General features: G+C 39.4%; 1 protein-coding gene and 1 long non-coding RNA gene across 2 annotated transcripts; one reads left to right on the forward strand and one right to left on the reverse strand.

Moving 5' to 3' along the window:
* The first annotated feature begins 11,891 nt into the window (after positions 1 to 11,891).
* On the forward strand, positions 11,892 to 14,315 carry LOC135257910 (uncharacterized). The gene is made up of 2 exons (XM_064341125.1): positions 11,892 to 13,655; positions 13,799 to 14,315. The coding sequence occupies exons 1-2, from the start codon at positions 13,226 to 13,228 to the stop codon at positions 14,098 to 14,100; spliced, it is 732 nt and encodes a 243-aa protein (XP_064197195.1). The 5' UTR covers positions 11,892 to 13,225; the 3' UTR covers positions 14,101 to 14,315.
* Positions 14,316 to 20,680: 6,365 nt separating this feature from the next.
* On the reverse strand, positions 20,681 to 21,453 carry LOC135257989 (uncharacterized). The gene is made up of 2 exons (XR_010330842.1): positions 21,382 to 21,453; positions 20,681 to 21,033 (listed from the first exon to the last, which is right to left on the reverse strand). It is a non-coding gene; the product is annotated as an uncharacterized LOC135257989 (long non-coding RNA).
* Between the last annotated feature and the right edge of the window lie 1,611 nt (positions 21,454 to 23,064).

The following is a 23,064-nucleotide window of genomic DNA, read 5'->3' on the forward strand; positions in this document are numbered from 1 at the left end:
CATAAGAGTGCAAAATCTGAGCATAATATGTGGAAAATCTATGAAGCAAAAAGTAAGCAATATACCCTGATGTATCTTAATGTCTTCAAATCTATCCAAAATGCCTAAACTGTGCATTGTTGGAAATCATAATCTCATATTTCACTACAAATCAACTGTTTTGCTCATGATACTCACTGCTGCATCACAATCACGTGGGAATTACTATCTTTTCATCAGTATAGGTGCCTATTATATCTAGGGGTAAAAAAAACCTATCCAAAAAAGAATAAATGTTTTTTGTCCATTATAAAGTATATAAATTTGCCTCTTATGATGGTTTAAAATGAAACATTAATATCACATTAAAAATAAAGCAAAAGCATTGTGATATACTGTGGTACACATACCTAAAAATCTAATCATTCAGTCTTTTATGTTATTCTGTACTTTATCTTGTTGCTATTACGGAATATGGATTTTTGGTGGTGAAAGAATATTTTTATGAACTCCCAGATAGAAGCTATTGACCAGTAAGTGATGATTGGGGGGTATAGTCACAGATCAGACTGCAGTCAGGGGGTGCTTGTTAAATGTTAAACGACCTACATGGCAATACTCACACTTATAAACTGCATATTTCCAATAGTTGTTGTGTATCATTTTTTTTTTTACTGTTTTCCTTTTTTTCATATTACGAAAGTTAAAGTGTTGAAGAAGTCACTCAATAGAATAAACAACATTTTTAGGGTCACTAAATACTTATAATTTGTCAGCAAAGTCGGCTTGTTTTAGTGATTCTTACAGCCGGGTTTTGGAGGCGTGATGGGGGTGCAGTTTAATTAGCATGTTTGATTTCGTTGGCTATTGTCACTTTGTTTCGGTCAAGCCACCGCCCATAAATAAAGCCGTGTGGTAATAGCCTATGTTTGTTTACTGTGTGAGGTTGCTACAATGGCGGACGCTCAATCAGTAGGTGAGAGTATAAGCTTTCTAACGATGTATAACATGTCTAATTTTGCTTTTGGAATAGCGTTTTATAGGTTAGCGTGACCGAACATTTTCTTACCATGGCATTCGCTCTATATATGGTAGCATCAAAAGACGTTGCACCTAACGAAACGTTGTCAACGATTTTTCGTAATTCCTTGGAAAATACCATTATTATTGAGGACTTCTGGGCATAGCTAAGCCATATGTTTGCTGGTAGACCTATCTGACATCGTTTTCTGGAGCAAACAGAAGCGGATAGAACTGTCATTGATTTACTGTCTCTGTCTCCATCTACTGAACATAGATACGATTTCATCATTGCTATGTAAGTATTACTGCTCAAAATATTTCGGTTATATACGTTATTTTAGAAATTGAGTGTCTTTAAATAGGTTAGTGGTATTATGTAATGTGGATATTTCACACTGTAATGTAAGCGTTAGTTAGTAGTGTAATAGTTTTTGTGACGCATACAACAGTGATGAGGAGAGTGTTGAAACATTGCCAAAACGTGGTGGACGGCTGAAAATTGTTTTCATATCGTTTCATTCCCATACAAGAAAACATAGGAGTGTACAGAGTACAGAAATACATACAAGAGTTAATTATTACACATTTAGGTACTATGCAGCATTGCCTGACTATATTTTTGCATTATGTTTAAATTATATCTATGTTTCATCTTAAACCTTCATAAGGGGCTCATATGCTTTACAATGGACAAAAAATATTTTATATTATATTCCTTTTTGGAGAGATTTTGGATTTGTTTCTGGACCCTTAGCTATTTTAGACCAGTGTTAATAATTTAGACATTTTGGGTAGATTTGGAGATGCTGCTTAGTTTTTGCTTCATAGATCTTTAGTAGTTCTACATATCCACCCTTAGATTTTATGAACTTGTGGTCAAGAAGTTTTTGATCCAGGACATGTATTCTTTAACCCGCAATCTCCCAGTATTTCATTGCGAACTAAAAAAGGAGCAAATTCATTTTCGATTTTTTGCCTTGACCATTGCATTTGTGGCACTTTATTTCTTACAAAATTATGAATATAAAGTAATCTAAGCTAGTATTATAAATGGTACAAATGTATTGCTTCATTTAAGACATTTTTCTAGTCTCTGTGGTGTTCACATCTGGAGTTATAAAGCTTTAAATATGGTAACCCCTAAATGGGCAAGGATTGACAGGTACTCTATTGGTTGGGGTGGAGTTAACTAGCTATTGTTCCCACCCATTATCTCCCTGTGAGAAGTGTGAAAAGTTCAAGATCTTTCAAGGGGATTTTCTCTGCTACTTGATTTTAGGAGTACCAACATTCACATAAGCATATCTTCTTCAACTATTTTCAGATTTCAATGTATGACACATCATTTGAAAGCTTATAATCTGCACTTTCATAATATGTAAAAAACTGAAAAATGACCTTGCCCTACTTGAGGACCAAAACACCAGCACCTGTCACATATACTAATTAAGCTAGAACGTAGAGCTTGTTGCTTCCACTTGTAATTTTGTTTCGGGAGCACTGAATGTCTGAGTTGAACAATCTAAGGACACCGGCATCCTGGCCACTTGGGACTTGTGGGAAGGGGTTAAACTGAAGTTAGCTGGACAAAATTAACATTGAATATATAAGCCACCTGGTGAAGTCACACACTAACAGCAAAAATGAACGCATCATTTGTTACAGGCTCTTGTCAATGAAGGAGGATGTTCTAAAAGGCTTGATGTGAAGCAGCTTTAAAAAAAAAATGAATTCAGAATTCAGAAACTGTCAAGTTTAATTGTAATGGGGCTTACTGCGCTCAATAAAGGACAGACATTATCAGAAAGTACATACAAAATCAGGCTAATTTACTGACCATTACTCTAAAGGCCATTGACCATCTTTCAAAAGTCTATTTGCTCATCACTTGCAATATCAAAATGGACTGTGTCATGTCATGCAAAAGACTGCTCTGAGGTGTAGCCTAGGAAGTGTCTCTAACTACAGTAGATCTAGGAGCAGCTCAGCTCTGTACTGGGGCAGTTCGACATACAGGGGCACAACCGTCCCTTATTGCATAGTGTATGTACTATTCAAACTTAGAAAAACACCCCTCACATGCTGCACTGTGTGTGTGTGTCTCACAGAAACACTACCCCTCATTCTTACAGAAAGGCAACTCGCACAGATATTGTTCCCCTCTCACCGTCAGAATGATGCATGTGTGCAGTGCGAGTAGTCATTTTCCTGGCAACCACGTAAAATTTTTTTTTTTAATTACAAAAATATATCAGCTATAACAAAAGGACAGACTTTTATGAGTTGCATAATAACTCATAGAAAATAAAATATCCCCTCGGTTTCTTCCAGGTGATCATCTTTCATGCATTTCAATACTGCCAAGATTTATGTAATTGATTGCCCTGGAAGACATGTCAGTTCTCATTTATTTTTCAATTCACAATAATTAATTAAACACAGGCTTTCCTCATAGAAATACAAAGAATATATATATATATATATATATATATATATATATATATAATGCACTGAAGATTTTTGGCTTGAATCTCACAATAAGTCTCCAAGCGCTATGATGTATGAGCTAACTCAACCTTATGATGTATTGATGTGATATGGCTTTGTGACAGGTTAGTGATAGCAGCGTCTTTGAAGACCCTTAATTGTTTTATTTCAGATAATTGGATCCCATCTGGTTTAATCCCGCATCTGTGAGTCATTTTGAAGAGTTTCTTTTATCACACACTGTCTCGATTCTGTCGTTTTAGTTAAAAGACAGGCAGGGGTTAGTCTCTGTCTTGATCTATTCATTGCTAGGCAAACTGCTAAATGTAGAAATTAAAGAGGAAAAAAGCTGGAAAAAAAACATGGTTGCATTTCAATAATCCCCATTCATCAAAACAGCAGGGGGGAAAGCCAATAACAGGGCAGGAATTGTGCTCCCCTCCAACCACATTGTGGCCATTGAACTGTGACTTTCGACTTTGAGTCCTCCAGTATATAATGCCTTTTTTGGGAGTATGATTGCTGTGTGCCAGATTCCTGCATGAGGCAACCGTTGTGTCATGCTTATTGCATAGACACCACACATTGAGAAAGTATTTCAGATGTCCAACAGGCCGATGATATTATGCAACACAGTGAGAGTATAGCAGGGATATAGCCATGTAATAGATATTAAGAATTATCATTCAATTGTCAACATAGGAAGGGGGATGCAGGAAGCATTGGGTTGAGAAAAGATGTTTGTCCTACTACGGCCAGGAAAAAGAGGAGAAAGACACCCCCCCAAGAAAAAACAAACAGGAGCATAGTGACCTTAACCCTCTGGGGTCGAGAGCTCCGCCAGCGGAGCTCGGCAAGATAAAATGAACTTTCATTTCTATTTGGATGATTAACTTCACGAGTTGTTATCATACAGACGCAACAAAAACATTGACAGAAACCTTAGAATCGCAACATTCCAATGTGCCCATTGACAAATGATATGAATTGTTTTAAAAGTTCTAAATTTGATTAATTAAACCATGTATGCTTCGTTAATCCTTCGTTAACGACTCATTACTATGTGAATTTCGCTCATCAGGAAGTCCGCCCAAATCGCATTCACATGTTAACGACATTATAACTACTTTCCATAGAAGGAGAGTAGGGGAGGGGCAATGCGAGATCCATGTGAGAAATGCCAAGCCTGCGAAAGCAGGATAGAATGTCAAAGTGTAGCCTAATTCACTTCTTTTGAGGTAAACATTTCGTTTAATTTTGTAAAATGGTCCGTCCGGAAGCTGACATTGATGAAGAGCGGTGTCATTTCGAACAGCGAACTGATCCAGCTGAGGATCAACTTCATGAGTAAGTATATTTCTTATGATCATATTGGTAAATATGTGTACTGGATTACAATCTCTGTGTTTGTACGAATATCCAGCAATATGCGCGTTTGTAAATTCCCACACTACACTATTCCAAACTCAGAATTATAGGCTAGGCTCGCTGCATCTGGTTGTGTGTTAGAAGTAGCAGGTAGACTGTATTTCTTTTGATCATATTGGTAATAAATAGCCCGTGGCGTGGCTAGGATTCTAAAACTGATGTCCTCGCACAATCGATATTAGCATACTGTAAGTAAATTCGGGAAATAGCAATATAATAACCACTTAGCTAAACAGACCTAGCCTACTTCAGATTGAGGCATTGTTATTGATGAGTTGCGTGTAGTTGAGCTGGAATATCAATGGTTATTTAGTTAGGTAATGTTGTTTTGTTGATTGCTTGCATTATTTGTAAATGTGTGCTGTATTACATTCTCTGTGTGTTTGTAGGAATATTCACTAATATGCGCGCTTGTAAATTCCCACACTACGAACGATTCTAACCATTGCTTCTCAAAATTATAGGCTACCTCTCTGCGTCTGGTTGTGTTTGTTTGGTTCTTTGTTTGTATATGATGTAACCATGTCACATTTCTTAAGTTTTGTTCTCATTAGTTAGTGGTTTGCCCCTTTTTTGTAAAGCACATTTAATTTTCACCTGTTGAAGGAAATGTGCTATATAAATAAAGTTTGATTTGATGTCACATTTCCTAACAATTTTGTTTTTATCATATTTACAGAGATGCTGATCAGGAAACACGGCCTAGTTCACCACTAGCTAAGAGGCCACGCAAGCGTAGCAAGAGTACACCAGTCTCATCTCATCTTCCATGCGTATAGTTTGCTTCAATAAATGTTCTGAAAATCAAAAGATGTCTTTGTTTCTTGTCTTCTAAATGGCTCACTGAGTCTTTGTCTTAGTGGTGGGGAGGCATGCGGCCAGGTGTGAATAGCCTACTTAGCTGGCAGGTCGTCCTACCCAGAAATGGCCTTTCTGTCGTCATTACAGAAAGGCCATTTGCCCTCCCATTCTCACCTGGTGTTGAAAAATAGTAGTCACAACACTAACCTTTAGCAATTTATTTTATATTTCTCATTGGATTTGCTAAAATATTTTGTCATCTTTTGATACCCAAGACCTTGCTGAACACATTGCAGCGACCAAAAATCTTAGTCACAATTGTTTAGTGTGTTTTATTACAACATTCCTGCGCATGTTCAAAACTACTGTTTACAGTTTGTGTGTTTTTAGAGCAATTTGCAATCCACATATGTTTATGACCTACTTACTGCTGCCATATTATTGTAGCTGAGTTTGTGCTGAAAACAGAGATATGAAACACTTTGGAATCACTGCATATAAAGTTGATGAAATTTACACAAATGTCAGAGCATGGCACAATCACCAGTGTAACTCATTTTACCCATAGACCCCAGAGGGTTAATAACCCAAGCCTCCAGGAGCTCCATTTGGGCCAGTTACAATTCTCTTTGCTACCAGCCATCTGCCTAATCACCTGCAACACAGAAACAAATGGAAATGAGAGCAGGGAATGGAGAGGACTGTAACATAGAATAATAAAAGTATTGCTACAACAAATCAACAAATGGTAAAATCATGCATTCAAAAACCATGTGTCCAAAAACCACGTCAACACATGTGAAGAGTCTGCATGTGAACTATAAAAATAAGATGAGCGTGGGAAAAGGTAACATGCTAATTTGAGTCACAGGTTTTGTTTTCACGTGGAAATTTACATTCATTTCATTCCCATGTAAAATTGTCCAGTTAATGTGAGATTGTCTTTTAACATATTTTTATTCACGTGAAAATGATAAATACACAGGTGAAATTGTGATTTTCATATGTGAAAAGCCTAATTTTAAATGTGATTTTTTCAAATGGGATGCGATCATTAGGGTTGCATCCTGTTCAAGTTCTCATTGGATTTTCTGATATTTAACATTTTCTTGTGGAACCATAGTCTTATTTTATGTCTCTTATTTGCACTCTCAATAGTACAATCTAACGTTTCTGCATTGTATCGACATGGTTGAAAATTTGCTTTGTAACCCAACATACTATTATTGCATAAACTATATTTAAATGAAAAAACTAGCAGGCTAGCATTACACATATACTGTCGCTCATAGCTAGCATTCTGTTTGCGTGGGGCTGTCATTTGGTGTAATAAACTTATAATGAAAAAATGGCATACACCATTGGAAACATTATACTGAGTATGAGTAATGAATGTCTGAGTTGAACAATCTAGGCACGCCGGTGTGCCGACCACTACTGCTCGCAATGGTGTTTGACGAGCAAGGAGAAGGGGAGGGTAATGTGAAGATGAAGGCCTCCACTAGAAGTGTGTTTAAAATGTTTTAATGTAATATAGAAATGTTTGTAATGTAATATAGAAATGTCTGTTTTAACACATTACTTCAGTCTACCTTAACTCTCTGGGGTCTAAGGGTAAAATGAGGCACACTGGTGATTGTGCGATGCTCTGACATTTGTGTAAATTTCATCAACTTTATATACAGTGATTCCAAAGTGTTTCTTATCTTTGTTTTCAGCACAAACTCAGCTACAACAATATGGCAGCAGTAAGTAGGTCATAATAATGTGTGGATTGTAAACTGCTCTAAAAACACACAAACTGTAAACAGTAGTTTTGAACATGCACAGGAATGTTGTAATAAAACACACTAAACAATTGTGAATAAGACTTTTGGTCACTGAAATGTGTTCTTCAAGGTCTTGAGTATCAAAAGATGACAAAATATTTTAGCAAATCCAATGAGAAATATAAAATAAATTGCTAAAAGTTAGTGTTGTGACTACTATTTTTCAACACCAGGTGAGAATGGGAGGGAAAATGGCCTTTCTGTAATGAATATGCATTGGGTAGGAATACCTGCCAGCTAAGTGGGCTATTCACACCTGGCCGCATGCCTCTCCACCACTAAGACAAAGACTCAGTGAGCCATTTAGAAGACAGAAACAAAGACAACTTTTGATTTTAGAACATTTATTGAAGTAAACTGCATGGAAGATGAGATGAGACTGGTGTACTCTTGCAACGTCTGCCTGGCCTCTTAGCTATTTATATAGCACATTTCCTTCAACAGGTGAAAATTAAATGTGCTTTACAAAAAAGGGACAAACCACTAACTAATGAAAACAAAATTTATGAAATGTGACATCATATACAAACAAAGAACCAAACAAACACAACCAGACGCAGAGAGGTAGCCTATAATTTTGAGAAGCAATGGTTAGAATCATTCGTAGTGTGGGAATTTACAAGCGCGCATATTAGTGAATATTCCTACAGACACACAGAGAATGTAATACAGCACACATTTACAAATAATGCAAGCTATCAACGAAAAAACATTAGCTTAACTAAATAAACACTGATATTCCAACTAAACTACACGCAACTCATCAATGACAATGCCTCAATCTGAACTAGGCTAGGTCTGTTTAGCTAAGTGGTTATTTTATTGCTATTTCCCGAACTTACTTAGAGTATGCTAATATCGATTGTGCAAGGACATCAGTTTTAGAATCCTAGCCACGCCACTACACGCCAGGCATGAGCTATTTATTACGAATATGATCGAAAAACATACAGTCTACCTGATACTTCTAACACAACCAGACGCAGAGAGCCTAGCCTATAATTTTGAGATGCAATAGTTCGAATCGTTCGTAGTGTGGGAATTTACAAACGCGCACATTGCTAGATATTCCTACAAACACACAGATATGTTGCAATACAGTACACATATTTACCAATATGATCATAAGAAATATACTTACGCATGAAGTTGATCCTCAGCTGGATCAGTTCGCTGTTCGAAATGACACCGCTCTTCATCAGTGTCGGCTTCCGGACGGACCATTTTCCAAAATTAAACAAAATGTTCACCTCAAAAGAAGTGAATTAGGCGACACTCTGTGACATTCTATCCCGCTTTAGCAAACTTGGCATTTCTCACATGGATCTCGCATCGCCCCTCCTTTAGACTCCTTCTATGGAGAGTAATTATAATGTTGTTAACATGTGAATGCGATTTGGGCGGACTTCCTGCTGAGCGAAATTCACATAGTAATGAGTAAAGTTTAGCGAAGCATACATGATCTAATTAATCAAATTTGGAACATTTAAAACAATTTATATTATTTGCCAATGGGCGCATTGGAAAGTCGCGATTCTAAGGTTTCTGTCAATGTTTTTGTTGCGTCTGTATGATAACAGCACGTGAAGTTAATCATCCAAATAGAAACAAAAGTTAATTTCATCTTGTCGAGCTCCGCCGGCGGAGCTCTCGACCCCAGAGGGTTAAAGCAGGAGCTGACCACTAGGGGCCCCAGGCCCCACAGCGCTTACAGTGTGAGTTGACCACTAGGGCCCCCAGGCCCCTCGGTGCATACATCGAGCGCAACACCTGGGCCCCTTGGTACATACAGTGCATGCTTAAAACGAGAGCCTCTCGGAGAGTACAGTGCTGTACAACTGAGCCACTGGTTGGCACGCTACAATATGCTGTGGCATGATACAATTCACCAACAAGTCTGTTAATTCTGCATAACAGGACAGTTTGAAGGGCGTCATATTATGGCAAGCCGTTCGTTATTTGACTTACCGTAACTAGCTATCCCTTTATTTTAGCTAGCTGCCTATTTTCCCTAGCTAGCTGCCCATATGATTCAGCTTGTTAACAGAAATGAATTAGCTCATGGGCATATATTTCGGGGGGGACGCAGGGGATACGTCCCTCTCAATATTTAGAACATGTGCATTTGTCCCCCCCAATAAAAACATGAAAGAAGCATTCCCACCATGAATTGAATCAGAAAAGGCACAAATTGGTGTATAAAAATTCACCAGAATGCAGGAAATTAAGTGTTTGATGCTCACAATTTTCTGGGGGAGGACCCCCGGACCCCCCGCTTCATGTGTCCCCCCAATGTTCAAACAAAACCTACGCCATTGAGTTAGCTAGCTGCCATGTTTACCAGCTAGCTGCCCTTACAACCAAATTAGCTGCACTAAAAAGCCAGCTGGTTCACTAACTATCAGCCTAAAACTCAGCTGTCTAACTAGTTAGGTGGCACACAACTTAACTAGTTAGTTAGGTGGCATTTGTTTGCGGGTCATCTGCGTGAAAGGGGTATAAGATAAAAGGGGTAGCTAGCTACAGTGGGTTGAATAAATGTTAAAACAGCATGCCAGTCATGATGCTTAAATCAAAGCTAGCTAACTATTAGTGATATTAGTTCAAAACTATTATTTGTTCTATTATTTGGGGGGGGGGGGGGGGGCTCCAAAAGACATGTGCCCAGGGGCCTCACGGGACCATGATCCGGCCCTGCCAATACCCCCGCTACCATGGTCACAGATGATAGCAGGTGTTTTGGATCTTGGGCAGCTCCTTTTGGCCTCCGATCTTTGCTTTTGCCAGCACTCTGATACAAGTGAATCTTGGACTCATATGTGCATAAGACCTTTTTCCCCAGAACTGCGCAGGTACTTTTAGGTATTCTTAGCAAACTGTACAATGGCCATCCTGTTTTGGCAAAGTCTTCTGCGGACAGTAGACACTGACATATCTACGCCTGCCTCCTGAAGAGCGTTTCTGATCTGTCAGACAGGTGTTTGAGGTTTTTTTTTTCATTATGGTGAGAATACTTTGGTCATCAACTGTCTTCCTTGACCTACCAGGCCCTTTGTGATTACAGAACTCACCAGCACTCCGTTTCTTCTTTATGATGCTCCAAACAGTTAATTTGGTAAGCCTAAGAGTTGGGCTATATCTAATCAGTTTTTTTCTTATTTCTATGCCTCATAATGGCTGTTTCTTGAATGAAATGGTAAATGGACTGCATTTATATAGCGCTTTTATCCAAAGTGCTTTACAATTGATGCCTCTCATTCACCCATTCATACACACACTCACACACCAACAGTGAAAGGCTGCCATGCAAGGTACCAATCAGCTCGTTGGGAGCAATTAGGGATTAGGTATCTTGCTCAGGGACACTTCGACATGCCCAGACAACCGCTCTTACCTCCTGAGCTATGTCGCCCCATATGTTCTTGTGTTAACAAATGCCAGTAACAGACTTCAAAGGCAATAAAAAGCCTAGAATCAAGACTAAATACTGAAAGCTCTCCCATACCTGCATTAAAGAAGCAAGTGAACACACCTGGCTAATCAGAAACACCTGTGAAGCCATTTGTCCGAAACATTACGGTGCCCTGAAATGGGGGGACTACGGATAAAACGTTCTGTTATTTTTTACACAGAGAAACAGAAATGTCTGAATGAATGAATCATTACATTTATTTAGCACTTTTCTGAACGCTCAAAGTGCTTTACAGTGATGAGTGGGAACTCACCTCAACCACCACCAATGTGTAGCACCCACCTGGGTGATGCACGACAGCCATTTTGTGCCAGAACACTCACCACACATTAGCTAAGGTGGAGAGGGAGAGAACTTTTTTTTTTTTTTGCCAATTAAATCAGGGGGTGATTAGGTAGAAAGTTTGAGAGATCCAGGTTGGGAATTTAGCCAGGACACCGGGGAACCGCCTACTCTTTGCGTCAAGTGTCATGGGATCTTTAATGACCACAGTGAGTCAGGACCTCGGTTTAACGTCTCATGTGAAAGATGGGTATAAAAACACCCTTAAATAAAAGCTGAGAATCTACACTTTAACCAGATGTGAATTGTTTGATTACAAATCTGAAATTTTGGAGTAGAGAGCCAAATCAAGGAAAAATGTTTTTACCAGATATTATGGAGCTCATTGTATTTTAAATTTGTAACAAAGCTTAACTTAAGTACTTTATGTGAATCTGTATGTAATTCTGTTCAGGGGATATCCAAGACACATTTATACATACTGTATGCTTTGGACATATCCCTATGTGGTTTGTGTATTTGCCAAGGATTTATCATCTGACCTCCATGTTTAGCTCTGCCAGAGAGAGAGACGGCGAAAAAGCCTGCAATCTCTGTTAAAGTGCTCATGGGGTGTTCTTGAAAACTATGAGAATTCCTACCAGTAGGAACTTGGATAAAATTAGCTTCATCTGATGGAGATTTAATCTGATCTGGAGATTAGAATTACAGGACGAACAGTGAAAAGGTTTAAAATGTGATATTTTTCTGCTTATAAGTCTTAAATTGAAGATCTCCGTCTTGTGCTCAGTAATGCAGCCCTATCTCCTTTCACTTAACGAGTATATTAGTAGACCATCTTGAGAGTAGGGACACTGAAACTGTTCACAGAAGGAAATAAAGCACTTGATTTAAACCAATACCATTATATCAAACCAACATTAACATAAACTCTGTTTCACTTAACACTTGTTCTTAAATCTCATGAAAATCAAACACAGCAACCCAAGCTGTCCAAAAAGGAATTTTTGAATTAGAAGTCAGCTGTCTTGCCATGTAATGGTTCACCAGATAGCGGTTGACCATCACCCTCCAGGGATAAGGACTATTTCTGCCTGAACCCTCAAGACAGGAAAACCCCCTCAGAGACATCAATGTAGAGTCATTTCCATTTCAAAGATCCCTCAAGAAAACTTGCTTGTCCAGGAATTAGAGAATATAAGGGGATCAGGTTGTACTCCTCACTGTACACTGCCAAACTGCTGCTTTGGAAACTTTGAGATGTGCTTATTTCTGGCAGAAAAATGCCAGGCTCTGATTGATATGACAGGCTTTTGAGGCAACAGTTTTATGGGTTCAGATGGCTTAATCTGAGAAATGGTTGAAAAGACTTCAAGGAAAGGAACACAAGAATTATTTGCCAAATGTGTTTTTAATATGCTTTTAATCATTTTTCATTAAGGGAATGGTTTACTAAAACCAGTATAATATTTTCCCCAGGCTTCAGCAGATAAAGTCATCCCATGCGTTAATGTGAACATCTTTGAAACTGTAAACTTCTCTGTGATACTGTGCAAAGACAGGCAGTGGCTTGACAAAATGTGTTTTTCATTTGGTGTGGATAGGAATACTCACTTTCTCACATGCACTGCAACCCTGAACTTATCTAGACATTACCCGGAGGAGCTGTATGTGAGAACGCAAATGTCCATATCGGTTGGACCGGACATTAAACAGATTTTACTCTGCCAGCTCCCTAGCGCAAAGTCTGTGTAATGTCCGATTGAGCCCATGTGTGAATAGAGCAGGTCATTGTCCGGATAATTCACAGCGAGGGAGTGGGCGAGTTGATGATGTTTCTATCATGCGACTGGCGCGAAACCGGAAGAATACAAACATCCGAAGGTGAAGAAGAAGGGTCATTTACACAAAGACGGCAACGAAAATGTCTAACTGGAGAGACGACAAGATTCGGGAACTTTTGTCGGTAAGGGCCGACGCCGAAATCGTCAGACAAATTCAAGGAACGGAAAGAGACTCGGTTGTTTATGATCAAATTACGAACCGGCTACATGACCGCGGTGTAATCCGAGCCAAGGCGCAGGTGAACAGCAAACTAAAAGCACTCAAAAGGCAGTACCATCAGGTCATTGACCACAATGGCCGGAGTGGAAACGACCGCAAAACATGGTGCTATTTTCGTTTGTGCGAGGCTATATGGGGTCCGAGTCACTCGACGAACCCTGTGGGTTTGGTCGGGAGCATGGAGACGGCCTCCGCCTCAAGAAGCCAGGAGAGACGCTTTCCACCTCGAGTTGCCCTGAGACGCCATCTACCTCGAGTTTCCCCGAGACGCCATACAGCGACACTGAAGAGCAGACTCTAGTCCATGAAACTGATGTGTCGATCAACGATTCGGTTTTAAGTACAGGTAAGATTATATTTGACCTTTATTGCTAATATTTATTTGTGTAGCCTAGCTACTTGCATGATACAGAGCACAACAGAAGTAATGGATAAAGGCTAACAATGCTAGCTGGCCTTGTAACTACTGTTAAACTAATGTTGTTCTTGTTGCTATTGTTAGAGTCGTTGTGTCGTTCTCCACCTAAGAAGAAGAGGAGGAGGAACCAGACACGCTCAGAAAGGTTATCTGCAGAGATGAGGGGCCTGTTCAGTGAGATTGACAAGGACTTCAATGAGCGAGAACAGCTTTGGTTGTTGGAGCAGCAGGAGTACAAGGAGCGGGTATGGAGAGAGGCACGGGTGGAGAAGGCGCAGGAGATGGCCGTTCTTCCGGACATGACTTCTCTACTCTGACAAATGGTCCAGCGGATGCCTGCCATGCAGCCTCAATACCCTCACTCAGCACACACCTCCTGGAGTAAAGACCCATGCTACCGCCACAACCAGAGGCAGGGCCCTACTTTCACCGACCTCTGAAAGACTTCATACTCCCAATTGTACTATTTTTCATATATACTGTTCACAGAAAAACAATGTTTGCCACCCTTTTTGATAGTCTGTTCCATTCTATACTGTTTTTGTTAAACCAGTTGCACTCTTTGTGTGATTTTATTTTCAAACTTTATATTTTTACTATTACTGTATATATTGTTTTCTAGGTATATTGTTATATGGTATATTTTTCATATTGTTTACAGACAAGTGAATGTTTGCCATCCTTTGTAATGGTCAGTTCAATTTTACGCCGTTTGGGTGTTGTTTACAACCCAGTTGCATCTATTATATATTGTATTATATATTATATCTAAGTATATTTCATTTTTGTATTTAGACCAAAAATAAATAATACTGTTATTGTGACTAATCAGTAGTTGGTGTGTATGCGTCATATGTGTACATACATATATTGCAAAATGAGACACGTAAGCTATAGTGTTTCTCAATTCTGGTCCTGGGGACCCCCTTACCCTGCATGTTTTAGATGTGATTCAAATGAACATGCAGGGCAGGGGGTCCCCAGGACCAGGATTGAGAAACACTGAGCTAGGACACCATTCAATAGAAAAGGGTCAAACAACAACAAATGGTGTACATTGAAGGAACTTCATTTAAAAATCAGACGGAGATGTTTTTTAAAGAATGCTCATCATTGCTTCTCGTATCTGTTGTGTGCTACCTACCTGGGGTGCATGAAAGACCTCAGTGTCAGGCTCTTGTGGGAGGTCAGTAGCAGCATCAATGTTCCACTCAGCCAAAAATTTCTCTTTGCTTATCTCGCAAAACTTGTGCAGTATGCAGCAAGCAGCAACAATTGTCAAGCATTATAGAAATGTCTACATCACTGCACTTGGCAAGGCACCTCCAACGGCCCTTCAAACGTCCAAATGCATTTTCGACTACCATTCGAGCAGAGCTTAAACGGCAGTTGAAGGTGTTCTGTTCGGGTGTCAGGCGATGGTGATGGGTGAACCCTTTCATTAGCCGCTTCTTCAGAGGGTAAGCTACGTCTCTGATGAGATGGATGGGTACTTCCACACCGTCTGCATTCATGGATTTCTGTTCAGAAAAATATAATACAGATAGATTTGTTCTAGGTTAGATTGTTACCTACTATATTGAGGTGCTGGTGGAAAAAAACACACACACACACACACATGTGGTGGACCAACATACATAGCCATTCACAAGATATGTGTTTTTACAGGTCAGTGAAAATGCCTAGCTGGGCTGCAGCCTAGGAAATGAAACACAGTCATTGTTGATACGTACCTCACGGGGAAACAAGTAACCATCTTGTTCTTCAGCCATCTGGAAGATAGGAGAGTTGCCAAGCACTCTTGTGTCATGTGTTCGACCAGGCCACCCCACGTGTATATCTGTGAAGCTGAACACGTGAAGAAATCACCATGAGCAAATCATACCACATTCCAGCAGTTAATATTTAGCTACAATTATAACAGCGCTAATATTTAATATGTATTATATAAATAGTAATTGTCATGGGGCTACCCTGTGCCCTGTAGAGTAAGATGAACGCACCTTAATACAAACCTGCATTGGTATTCATTTCTACTGATAACATCATGCCGGCGTAAGGAAATGTTTGATAATTGCTTTCTGTGTATAGGGTAAATGACTACTCACAAACCACTATTGGTTGTCAATCCCTGCAGGCTATTGTGCGGTCAGGAGGCCTACCAACTTTAATAGTGCAAAATAATCATTTGCAGGCGATCTAGCAGTGCACAAGGCATATTGATTCATTTTGTGATTGTTACATGTTTAAAACAAATGAGAGAGAGAAATAGAATATATTTTTCTAGAGTTATTTATTGAAACGATGTTGTACAATTGAAATGAGCACTGTTTGTTACCTTTCTGTCTCCCGCACTTCCGTTCCTCTGTTTTAGAACTGGAATTGCCAAACCGGAGCTGGGAGAATCCAAGTCCATTTCTAGGGGGGAGGGGAGGGAATGTACCGAGTGCGGTAGAGTGCAGGGGTGTTTTGTAATTATTTGGGAATAGACTTAAAGTGCCCATAATAAGGTGAAATTGATTTTAAATAACTTGTTGACTTTACAAATGAATAATGTAACATATTGTGTATTGCAGCCGAGGTAAAATTGTTTGTTGTTTGATAATTGATTAATTATATTTGGTTTGTCTCAGCAGGAGGAGCTACAGCCTATATAAGCTGGGGATAGAGCTCCTGGAAGGGGGATGTGTGTTTTGCCTGTCATTGTTCCTCTGACAACGGTCTCTGTTAGGGCCCAGTTTAAAAGGGCATAGACTACAGCTGCAGAGTTTTTTTTTTTTTTTGCTAGTTGTATTGTTTGTTTTGTTTCCCTTTAACATTTTGAGATGGTCTTTTTCTTTTTTTATTGTTTCTTTTTTTGTTTTTGTTTTTCTTTCTTTTCCCTTTCTTCATTTTTGGCATTTTTCTGCGCTGTACATTTGGACCACTGCTGTAAATAAAGACCTGGTGACTGCTAGCAACTGCTTCTAAGCCTCGTCCTGTATCATCAAAGCTTGGTCCTCCTAACAATAATAATACTTACCAGAAATTTTGGTCTACAACCCCTTGCAGTACAATGGAATACCATCCTTTCCGATTGTAATAAGAGGCTGGATCATCACTTGGAGCAATAACAGGAATGTGGCTTCCGTCAATGGCACCTGCACATATAGGATAACCTTGCTCTGCAAATCCATCTACGGTCTTCTGAAGTTATTCCCCTTTCGGCAGGCAAATGAAACGCTTGAACAGGTTGTCCTTACAGCAGATGTAACTTTGCGCACTAGGCCACATACAGTGGACAGTCCTACACCAAAGAGACAGCTTATTGTTCTATACTCGGTCGGTGTGGCGTACCACCAAAGAATAATGGCCAGTCTCCGATGCGGTTCAAGTTGTTTTCGCCATCGTGTAATCTTTGTGTTAGTGCGGGTTTCACCAGATGTAACACATACTCAAACGTACACCGGGGCATGCGAAAATGACTCCACTGCACATCGTCAAAGTTCTGCAAAACATCTGCCCAGAATATTTCCCCGCTCGGTCTCTTGCACTTCCATATGGCCTTCTCACGCTGCTGCTGGACACAGATCCAAAACGCTGCAGCTTTCTTTCTCCGGTGGGATCTTTGTGCACGGAGTGTAGCTGCTTCGTACTCTTTTATGCTTGCCTGTATATTGCCTTCCACTCTTTCACTGATATTGCGGATACGTCCAAATACATGTAGTATTGATAGCAATGCAAAAAAAGTCATCATTACAGATGAGTCGGTAGCCTCGTCCGCCATCTTCAATGTGCTGTAAATAAAACACTGCGATTTCCGCAGCGTATTTTTTGCGTCATGTCCTGCCTCCTGTACGCTCTACCCAGGCGCCACCTCTCGCCTAAACCAAACGGAGTATTTCCAGTAGGTGAGAATGCGTCTGACACGGACAATCTCCTGTTGTGTGCTACATGTGTGAAAGGGCAACTCCGGACCTGATTCTCTGGACATTGTCTGGAGTCATGAGAAAATGGCTTCAGAAAGAAAGGACAGTGAAGGGTCAAACAAACTCAGAGGAGGGTGTGGCTAAGACACATTCATCCAAAGACCAATTAGATTGCAATCACAGTACCCTTAAGGACTCCACGGTTGACACAGTATGGCAGCAATCTTTTCAATCCTTGATTTTAATAAGGGAATTTAAGTTAGTGTTCTTTTTTGCACAGAGTTTGTACCTTTGACAGTAAACTAAGCAGTTCCTGATATATTTTGTCATAATTTTCCATTCCAGGAAATATCATGTGGCTAACCAAACCTTTTTGCTGCTGCAAAATTAATCTGTTTCTGCTGGTGTGTGCTGTTTTAACAGGGAGCTTGGTGCCGAGTGAAACATTGTTCCAGCATTTATTTCTAATTGGCTACCAAGGATAAGATAGGGACATAAAATTTTAAGTGGGCACTGATTTAAACCCTGATTAACCCTGGTTAGCCTTCATTTCTATATGTTTAACTCCTATGTTTACGCTACATAATTCCAGGACCCACATTTAAACCAGAAACTAGCCATTGAGCTGGAACAAAATTAACCTCTTAGCACACATTCCAAATCTGGCCAATCCTTGCCCATTTAGGGGGTACCCTATTTAAAGCTTTATAACTTGTATATATACAGCAGGTTAAACTATACATGTCCTGAATCAAAAACTTGTTTACCACAAGTTCATAAAACCTAAGGGTGGATATATAGAACTACTAAAGATCTATGAAGCAAAAACTAAGCAGTGTACCCAGCGTCTCCAAATTTATCCAAAATGTCTAAATTATGCATTGCTGTAAATCACAACATATTCACGTATTTCACTACAAATCAACTGTTTTGACTCAAGAAACTCACTGTTGCATCATTTTCAAGTGGGAATTACAAACTTTCCCTCAGTACAGTGGTCTAAAATATCTAGGGGTCCAGAAACATCCAAAATGAACAAAATGCTTTTTGTTTATCATAAAGCATATAAATGAGCTCCTTATGAAGGTTTAAGATTAAACATTCATATCAGATTTAAAAATAATGCAAAAATATTGTCACAGAATGCGGTACAGTACCTAAATGTGTAATGATTCACTCTTGTATGTATTTCTATTCTCTACTCTCGTATGTTTTCTTGTATGGGGATGGGATGACATGAAAACAATTTTCAACCATCCACCACTAGTGATGGGCAAAGCAGTTCTTTTCAGTGTACTGAATCATTAGAATCAGTTAATTAAAAAGATTTGTTAAAAAGATTTGTTCACCGAAATGTTCAATGCTTGACCAGAGCTCCGACTGCGTAGTCCCACTCACTGAACTGAAACACAGCCGAACGTTCAATTCATCTCACTAACTAGTGAACTGAGAATGGTCGTTCGTGAAGGATAAGCCAGTGAGCTGAGAATTTAGTTGGATAAAGATTAGGGGTGTGAAAAAATCCAACGTACCGAAAAATCATACTGAAAACAACTGACGGTTAGTAGCCTACCGAAAATGAAAATAGGCAAACCGCAGTTCATATATTAGCACATTATTTTATTTTAATTGAATTTAGTTTTCCAGTTTAAAAAGTATTGTTACAACCCCTGGCTCTCAGGTTGCAACAAAGAATGGGGGACACATGAAATCATTAAAGTAATAATCTCAAAGATTTTCATTAAAATAAATGTCTGTTAAGTCACTATCTATCGCCGAATTAGGTAACACAATGGTGATTGAGCCTATTATTATATTAATTTATATTATTATTATTATAATAATAATTTATGATTAAAGAACTGGATGTCTGTCGCGACATTCCCGGGAAAAAATTCACAAGCGGCGCATAGTTAGTGACGCGTTTTCCATCACCCATCAGTGGTTGGTCCGCCAGAGAGGATAGGCGGAGCTAACGCAACAGGCTCGCTCTTCAATTCACATGTGTGTGAGTGGCCCATTGTTTTTTCCGATGTCTGGTAGCGTTACAATAACAGGGAAAGGGAGGGGAGGGGGAGGGGGGTTATGGAACCCTAATAAGTTTTTGCGTAACATGAGGGGTCATATTTGTTGATGTAGATTTCGTATTACATTTGATGACAATGTAACGTTACTAAATTACATAGCTATTTGCACAGCTAACGCTAGCTACCGGACCATGTCACGTTGCGCACAGTATCCATCTCTCATATCAGGTAACGTTGCGTTAGCTAGCTAGCTAATGTAATTAACACAATCTAATGTCAGTTAACAATTATAAAAAACGCCAGCTAGCGCTACCGACCGATACCGACCTCGCAAACCATCTCTCGAATGCAATGCTACCTTGTTGCAACGTTGCAATGTACAGTTCAGATCACTGATTTGCAACGAGACTGGATGCAACTTGCAAAATTCCAAGACGTCTGATTGTAAACGTTCTAAAACTGCACTTGGCGATTTGTCAAGGTGGGTCTTTTGAGACCCCAGGCAACAGCTTCAAACGCTCTGCAACTAACCAGTTCACCACTGCAATTTTCTCTGCAACATTCTAAAACATTCTCATTGATCTGAACTGGCCATGTTACCGTTATTTACATTGCCATCAAGTTCATCAATATATTGATCGGAATAAAGCTGGGGTATAGGTGGAGCAGGTCTGATTTCTGTGTAAAGATGTCAAGCCAGAGAAAATAAGTAGTATAAATATGGCAGTATGGATTAGCGTTGTTATTATTTTATTAAACTTCCTCATATGTTCCTTCAGCCTTGATGCCCTTTTTTTGATGAAATCTCCTTTGTTTTTGTTTTATTCTTCTTGTTCTGATTGCTAATTTAGCACCCAGCTCAGCTTTATTCTCAAACAGTTTAGCTAGCAAAACCAGAAACACCAGGGGTTACATTTTGCAAGGCAGTTGTTTCAAAAAATATTACACAACAGTCATTCACAAAAAAGACTGTTTATTGTGCACGAGATACATAATTGCACGAGCCACAGCGAATCCCGCGAATTCTTCTCTGCAGTGTAAAGATGTTCATACTGGGCAAAAGGTAGATAAAAACCGTTTGTGGAAATTGATCATCACTAATTATACCCCAGGTCTGCTACAGCATTTTAACCCGGGTCGGCAGTGTAAAGACAGTTTAAGTTAGCCTAATGTTAGACAACGAATGAGTATGTACATAACGTTACTTTTATAACAACCATTTTTTATTCAGTAAATAGTAAGTGTTATAGTTGGCGTGGCCCAGGTGCCAACTGACTGACGTCACACAGGCGACACTGGTTGGATCCGGTTGGATCTATGGTGTGGTAGGGTGGGCATGGTTTGGCGTCGGCTGTAGAGAGAGTGACAGGAGCGGCTCTCGGATCCATCGTCACAACTGTACGGCGGAGGTAATCAGCACCGATAATTGTTAATTTTTTGATTGCGCTGATTGCCTCTAATTGTTTTCAACAATGAGCCTGGCGTTTAAAAGGTCGAGACCGGGAGCCTTTAAATCAGCTGACGACGGAAAGAAAAGACATATGTTTAAATTGTCATAAAAGCCGGTCGGCTAAAATAAACGAGCAAACGAGTGCTGAAAGAAACTGTCTGTCTCCCGTGAGTGTGTGTTGGAAGGTAGGAGGGGTGGCACTCATCTTGCCACATATGGGAAGTGAGGTCCAAAAACACACCTGCAATTACCGCTTCTCGCCATTGGTACCGCCATAGAGAACAAAATGGAAATCTTCGAGATTGTAACTTTAAATAATCAAATAATTTATGAACAAAAGTAATGAATTGAACTACATAAAATAAGTTTAGTACATGAGCGTCAGTAGAATCAGTGGTGTAAGTGAGTGTGTGTGTGTAGAATATGTCGTGTGTGTTGCAAGGTGTGAACCAAAGAATAACCTAACTAATGAAGTGTGCAGCGGACTGGGGAGAGCCCGCACTGGGAACTGGCAGCAGCCTTTATGCTGGAGGACACAAACGGGTCCAGGTGTACGCCCTCAGCTCTAACGAGCCATCTCCCAACCTAGAATGACACAAAGTAGAATAGAAATGAACAGAAACAACCCAAAAGGGGGCAGGTCATCACAGTATAGACAGAGAATTTTCCTGCAGAATATTTAATAGCCAAAGAACCAAGCACTTTCTTTCCCTATTTTTAATAAAATGTTTTCGTTTCAGTTTTATTCTAAACAGTTTAGTTTGAAAGAAACTGTATGATATGGCCATTTTATTTTACTAAATTTCCCAAAATGGGTTGTTTTAGCCCTGGATGCTGATTTTTCGTTTTCTCATAAAATAGTACTTCTTCGAGACGTAAAAAAAAAAAGTCTTATTTCATTGAATTTGAACAGCACACTTAAAAGTGATGTTTGATTATTATCCATTTATTATCCATTATTCCATACCGTACCCACTCTCCTCCCCAGAGACTCCTCGCTCCTTGCATTCGCTACCAGCAAGAGGAACAAAGCCACGCCCTCTGGGGACGAAATTGTACCGTTCCATAAGCTCTATATCGTGATACGAACCGTACCGTCAGTTCAGTGTACCATCACATCCCTAGTATCTTACATTCAGTGAACGAATCACTGAACTGATAGTCTGTGATCGATAGTCAGTCAGTGAACGACCAGTCCATGTTCGCTCGCAACTGACTGAGAGCTCAACTGAACTGACTGAGAAATGAATGGATCGTTTCAGGAAGTGATTCAGTTCAGTTCATTCACCCAAAAGATTTGTTCTTTTGAACAAATCATTCGCGAACGACACACAATCCACCACGTTTTGGCAATGTTCCAACTCTTACGTCATCATTGTTGCATGCATCGCAAAAACTATTAAACTACTAAGGAACGCTTACATTACTGTGTGGAATATCCTCATTATAAAATACCAGTAACCTATTTAAAAACACTCAATTTCAAAAATAACATATATAACCAAAATATTTTGAGCAGTAATATTTACATAGCAATGATGAAATCTTATCAGTGTTCAGTAGATAGAGACAGAGACAGTAAATCAATGATACAGTTCTATCCGCTTCTGTTTTGCTCCAGAAAACGATGTCAGCTAGGTCTATCAGCAAACATATGGCTTAGCTATGCTCAGAAGTCCTCAATAATAATAGTATTTTCCAAGAAATTATGAAAAATCATTGACAAAGTTTTGTCAGGTGCAGTGTCTTTTACTGCTACCAGAGAGTGAATGCGTAAGTGAATGTGATGATGAGAAAACCATTGGTTACGCTGAACCATAAAACGCTATTCTGAAAGCAAAATTAGACATGTTATACATTGTTATAAAGCTTATACACTCACCCACTGAATAAATT

The sequence above is a fragment of the Anguilla rostrata genome, chromosome 6 (assembly GCF_018555375.3).
Source record: "Anguilla rostrata isolate EN2019 chromosome 6, ASM1855537v3, whole genome shotgun sequence".
In the NCBI taxonomy this organism is placed as follows: Eukaryota; Metazoa; Chordata; class Actinopteri; order Anguilliformes; family Anguillidae; genus Anguilla; species Anguilla rostrata.